This window comes from Schistocerca americana, chromosome 10 (genome assembly GCF_021461395.2).
Source record: "Schistocerca americana isolate TAMUIC-IGC-003095 chromosome 10, iqSchAmer2.1, whole genome shotgun sequence".
NCBI classification, from domain to species: Eukaryota; Metazoa; Arthropoda; class Insecta; order Orthoptera; family Acrididae; genus Schistocerca; species Schistocerca americana.
This window is the reverse complement of record NC_060128.1, coordinates 89783564-89789563: the sequence shown is the minus strand read 5'-3', so window position 1 is coordinate 89789563 and position 6000 is coordinate 89783564. Positions and strand designations below refer to the sequence as shown.

At 39.2% G+C, this 6000-nt stretch overlaps 1 protein-coding gene across 1 annotated transcript in view; it reads right to left on the bottom strand.

The window, feature by feature from the left end:
- Positions 1 to 915: 915 nt before the first annotated feature.
- LOC124552583 overlaps positions 916 to 6000 on the bottom strand; it is a 123158-nt gene continuing 118073 nt past the window's right edge. The window contains exon 14 of the mRNA XM_047126905.1: positions 916 to 2404. Within this exon, the coding sequence (XP_046982861.1) occupies positions 2325 to 2404 (80 nt within the window). The 3' untranslated portion in view covers positions 916 to 2324. The remainder of the gene's footprint in view (positions 2405 to 6000) is intronic.

The following is a 6000-nucleotide window of genomic DNA, read 5'->3' as shown; positions in this document are numbered from 1 at the left end:
GGTCCACACACAGAACTGACCATTAGACAACTGCACAGTGTTAGTCTGTGGTGTCAAGGAGACTGGCATCGGCTGACTGGGTCATTGGCAGAAATTATTACAACAATGAAAAATTAAGAAAGACTTCTATAAATGAAATGCAAAACTGTCAGGTGGCTTGAGTCATAACTCAGTTTACTTCGAAATAGCGTTTGTAACTCAACGCTGTACAAGTTTATGTATTATGTGTTTTATGACAATACAGTTATCGCACACACTGTGTAGCACTAAGAGGTTTGATTTTACTGTGCCAGCAACATATCAGGGTATGTAAGTGTTGGCTTAACCAAAAGTCTCAACACCTCCTCTGCTTTAAATGCTCACGGAGAACTTGGCAAGGAGAGCTAAATAATTCTGAAAGTTTATTAAAGTGAAACAGTACAGAATTATACACGCTTATTTTGACACATCTGTACAGGCAACATCATCTCTGACTTAAAAAATCTCTGAGAAATTATCATACACTGTAGTGTAAACTGAGATTATCTAAGATGCAATATTGAATGAATATTTTTACTTTACCTACACTAATAGTACATTAGCTGAAAATAATGATTGTTTTTAAAATCTATCGGCAAAAATTTGTGGTTTTTGCATGCGTAAAGCAATGAAGTCATCTTGTGGAGTGTAAGCATTGCTGAATTCACAAGGTGAGAACCATTAAACACTGATTATGACAAGAAGACAGGGTCGGTTCTTTGATGGACTCTGGAAATTAAAATATTGCAACACCACAGCAAGCATTTAAGAGTATGCCTGACAAATTCTCTGGGTTTTTGTCTCTACGAAAATCTCTGAAGCCAGCTGGAGTAATGGTTTACAGACACTGTTAGCATGTGGGAGGATAATTTATTGGTCCAGTAAGGCTATTTCAGATATAGTTAATAATTCCTTTTTATTTTCACTCCAAATTACATTTTCTACAATGGACAGCTATAATTTGTGGAAAATGAACAAAAGTAGTTGCTGCAGAATTTATTTCAAAACATTTTCCGTGAATTTTTTTCTTGAGGAGGAAGAACCAGTCAGTCATCATACGGCTACTGACAATATTTCATCTTTAAGAGACACATGCCCCTCTCTTCTTACTTGACTTGATAGATCACATTTTGAGAGCAATATTTTCTAATTCTATGACACTTAGGTTTATTTACAATGCGTATCTAACATAAAATATAACAAGTAACACTTCTGCAAAACTCTTGGCTCTTATGAAAGCTATCATTGGAAATTTACAATCCGTTATCATGTACACACATTAAATAAGTGAGCAGAAAATACAATTCACTGTAAATTGACTAATTGATTTTAACTCTAATGTTTTGACTTAGTTATGGTACTTCTTACATTAGGTTGACTGCTGTACGTGCACGGTAACTCGACACTTGACGTGCGTGGTTCTTGCAGTGAATGTAAAGGAAGTGTACACATTGCTCCATTCCCAGCATCACCCACACCAAGTGTCAAGTTACAGTACGAACACACAGCAGACAATGAAAGACAAAAAATAAACAGAATCTCTCAACATTTATTGCAGTAAGTTGTCAAATGAGCAAATCAGGAAAGGACGAAATACAATGTGAACATCCTAGCTAGGGTTCCTTACTACACTAACACAAACAGATAGGGAAAGGGGGGACGGGGGATTATGTCTGAAGTAGGTAGAAAATGTTACATAGAATTCTTCACCATTAATGTTCAATCCAAAAAGTTTCACATTGAAGACAAAAATGTGACATTTTTGCCTAATTTTACTGGAAACAAAAGTAGCACAGCACAATAAAAAAAGTATTTAAACCAACAATACGATTAACAGTCATGCAAGAGAAACAGACTTGAGCTGGCCAGTAAATCGGAGGAGGATACAATCGCACAAAACAATAATTTTTTCTGCGTTACAGATCAACAGCTACTGAAATTTCTTTTTACTGGAAGCTCAGCTTGCCTCAGATAGCTTACTTCTTCCTCAAAATGACAGTCAAAGATTTTTCTACTTTTCATCACGCCATAATTTAATCAACAGCACACACATAGATGTTTGCTTATGACTCTTTCGAAGACTATTTCTTCATTAACTCCTAAAATTTTACCATAATACGGCAATGAGGCCGACACATTTAATTTCTGCTGATTATAACACCTAGCACATGTAAATAACACATTTATTAGGAAACAATACGACGGACACACAGAGAGAGGACCTCCGCAAAAATGGCTACGACTTCTGGAGAGTGGCAGCTGCAGCTCACTGCCGCAGCTCTCGTCACGAGTGAGCGGCACCAGCCTCACAGCTCGAACGCCTTTTCAGCGACAGGGCTCAGCTCGTGCCCACTCTTCTTCAACGTAGAAACAATTTTATCCACAGCTGCACAGGAAACATAAATATTTAGACATTATACGAAATGGAAAATTCCTGTAGGCAAAATCTAATAATGGAAAATCTAGGTTACATTAACAACACAATGTATATATGCGGACTGAAACGATGAATGAAAATTTGTACCGTGGTCGGGAGTTGAACCTAGGTCTCTTGCGCACTAGGCATATGTGCTAACCCCTAAGCCACTGTGGCAAGTGGGTTTGCACAATTGCGCTGATTACCCTAAGGGTATACGTGCAGATGAGGAAGAAAAATTCCCAGCTGTTTCCCAGTGAAACACACATTTTTTCCCCAAGTGAAAATCCACTTTTTTCTGGGTGGAAACACACAATGTCCCAAGTGAAAGAACTTTTTTCCGTGTTAAGTGAGAGTATACAATGAGCTGTAAAACTTATCAATCCTTTGAATGAAAAAGGTTTTATACACCAGCACAGGACTTCCCAGCATTTTAGTAAATGAAACATAGAAAAAAAAACAACACATTTTAGAAAGATCTTCAATGCGCGGCAATATGCACACGGCATATTTTCATATTATGAGAGTATAAATACAAATTCCCCAAAATACAACCTGGTAATTTCCAAAGCACTGAAATTGAGATTGCGCTGAGTGATTGCTGCTGTCAGCTAATCATAGCTCATATCATGTGATCTTGCCAGTCAATGACAGCAGATATCCAGAACATAGGGGTAGTCAGCAAATAGCAACTTCACTTAATTAGTGCAAGCAAACAAACAAACAGGAAAAGTTAATACTTTAAATTAATGTACATACAGTATATCTGCAAGAAAAGCTAAGCTTTCACACACAACATTGCTTGTCAAAAATTTTATGCGGTTTTTTTCCGAGGGGGTGGTCAGGCAGGTTACTAAGAGCACAGCTTAAATTGCAGCAGCTGAATAATTCTGACAAGTTCGATTATAAATTTCACTTCAGTACGTGGTACATTTCTTGGGTTACCTGACTGATTATATGTTCTGGCGAGCACTTTGACTTTTCTACAGAAAAGCCAATTACAAGTGAAATTGTTCAAGAACTCAACTTGCACTTTTTTTTGGAAGGATAATTATATTTTTTTTCCATCATTATTGCACAATTTGTAACCTATGAAAGAACTAAAATAAATATGAAAAACTAATCTTGAAGCTTGATCGTTCTTAGTGTGTGTTATCCTTTAAGATATATCAAACACAAATGTTCCAGTAGAATTTTAATAATGGCATAAATGGCCAGTCCTCAAAACTCCACAATTTAAGAAATTCATCACACATTCTCACATGTAACATACAGGGTGGCGTATAAAATGTGTTACCATTTTGTTTTTGAATGTAAACTTTATTGTCAATACAATCTGAAAGGAACATATACAACAATGAAGAGCCGTCCATGGAGATTTGTTCTAACTCGGCACATGCTCAATATGTCCACCATTTCGTTTCGTAACTTCCTTCAAACAAACACTGAAGTTAGTGATTACCCTACGGCACATGTCTTCCGTAATTTCACTGCAAGCTTGAAGAATAAGTCTTCTGAGCTCCATTACATCACGCGGACGTTTCGGGAAAATTTTTTCCTTTAGGTACCCCCAAAGAAAAAAGTCACATGGATTGAGGTCTGGACTACTGGGGGGCCAACTTTGTCCGTCATCGAAGCAACCTGGAAACCTGAGTGAAATGATCCGCATGTCGAAATGCTCATGTAAAAACTCCAACACAGTGTTTGCAGTATGTGGCTTTGCTCCATCTTGCACAAACCACTGTGTGTGGAAGGGCAAGGCAGTAGCAAGGAGCTGTGGAATGAAGCTATTGTGAAGCATGCTCAAATAATGCTCGCTGTTCACAGCTTCTTCAAAGAAAAAGGGTCCAATAAGTTCATGACTGGAAATTGCTGCCCACACTGTAATCCTCGGAGCATAATGTTGTCATTCGTGAAGCACTTGTGGGTTTTCAGTGGCCCAAAAGCGTACATTTTGTTTGTTAACCACACCGTCTAAATGAAAATGCGCTTCATCTGAAAACCACACATTGTTGAGAGTTTCTTCCCTGTCCTCCGTCCACTGAGCAAACAGTAGTCTCTGGTGCTTGTGTTCTTCAGTGAGCTTCTGTGCACGGGTCATCTTTTATGGGTACATATGGCGGTCACTTTTAAGAATGCATTGAACGGAGCGTCTGGATATTCCCAGTTGCACTGCTGCCTTTCTACACGATTTCCCAGGACTTCTCTGTGCAGCAACTCGTACTGCTTCAATATTCTCCGGCAAACAAATGTAAACAGGTATGACACCACGCTGATTGAAAGCAGCTTGTAATTAGGAAGTACGTCACAATTTTTGTTCTAAAGAATTCAATGCAGTTTGTTTTCAGAAGGCTGCTTGTGTGTGCACTGTGTTTTGTTGTTGTAAATAGCACATCTTCTAAAGTTTTACTTTGCTGTTTCTTTTCTCTCATTTGTGTGTTATTGTTACAGTATCAGTGTGCAGTAGAAGGCTACAGCGAATTCCTTTGTTACAGTATCAGTTTGTTCCAGTCAAAATTACCAAAATTTGACTGAAAACTAAAACAATGAGAAGTTCTCAAAATTCTAAAAAAATCCCATATGGAAAAACCCCGGGATTTTCCCCAATGAAAAAATCCTGGGTTTTTCCCAGATGAAAAAATCCCGGGTTTTTTCTGCATGAAAACATTCCCGGGTTTTCCCCAAGCGTATACACCCTGAGCGCAGCAAGCCTCCCTCATCAAAGCATTGAGGAGAGAAGTCTGCTAGAGTAGTCGGTGCTGTTGTGTAAAGCCACTGTGACAGGGCGACATAGCTGTTAGTGCATCTGCCTAGCGAGCGGGAGACCCAGGTTCACATCCCTGCCTCGGAACATATTTTCGTTCGTTGCGTCAGTCTGGTTATACACATCATAAATGTTTGAGACCTGAAACGGTCTCTGGAACTATATAGTTTTCATTGGAATAACAACAATACAAAAAGGATAAATTGCTACTCACCACAATGAGTGTGTGTGATCATGTTGCTGGGAAATTCCATTAGAATTTCACGAAATTTTTAAACAAAAGCCTAGCTTTCAAAAACAATTGTTTCTTTTTCAGGTAAAGAGGAAATCAGAGAGGAAAATTTTTTTGGGTGGTTATGGAAGGGAGGAGGGGAACCAGGTCTCCCACGACGTGCACTGATCAGCGAGAACATTGTGACCACTGGCTTACTATCGACATAAACCTGTCCAGGTGATAGCAGTGTCACCCTACAAGGAATGACTGCTAATCAGACATATGTGTGGCACACGTAGTATCAGTGAGTGCGCTGTTCGTGCGTAGACTGGGGAAGAGACGTGACCTATCTGAGTTTGAGTGAGGCAAGATTGTGTATAGGCTGGAGGTTCGGCACAGGCATTTCTGAATCAGCACAACTTGTCGGGTGTTCGAGGAGTTCTGTGGTGTCTACAATACGTGGTAAAACCGAGGTGAAACTACATCCAGACTTTGTCAGATTCAGAGGGAGAGGGTGCACCCCTCATTATATATGTCTGTCGCAGTAGGCTGGGCAGACTAGTAAAACAGGACAGGCAGCTAACTGTG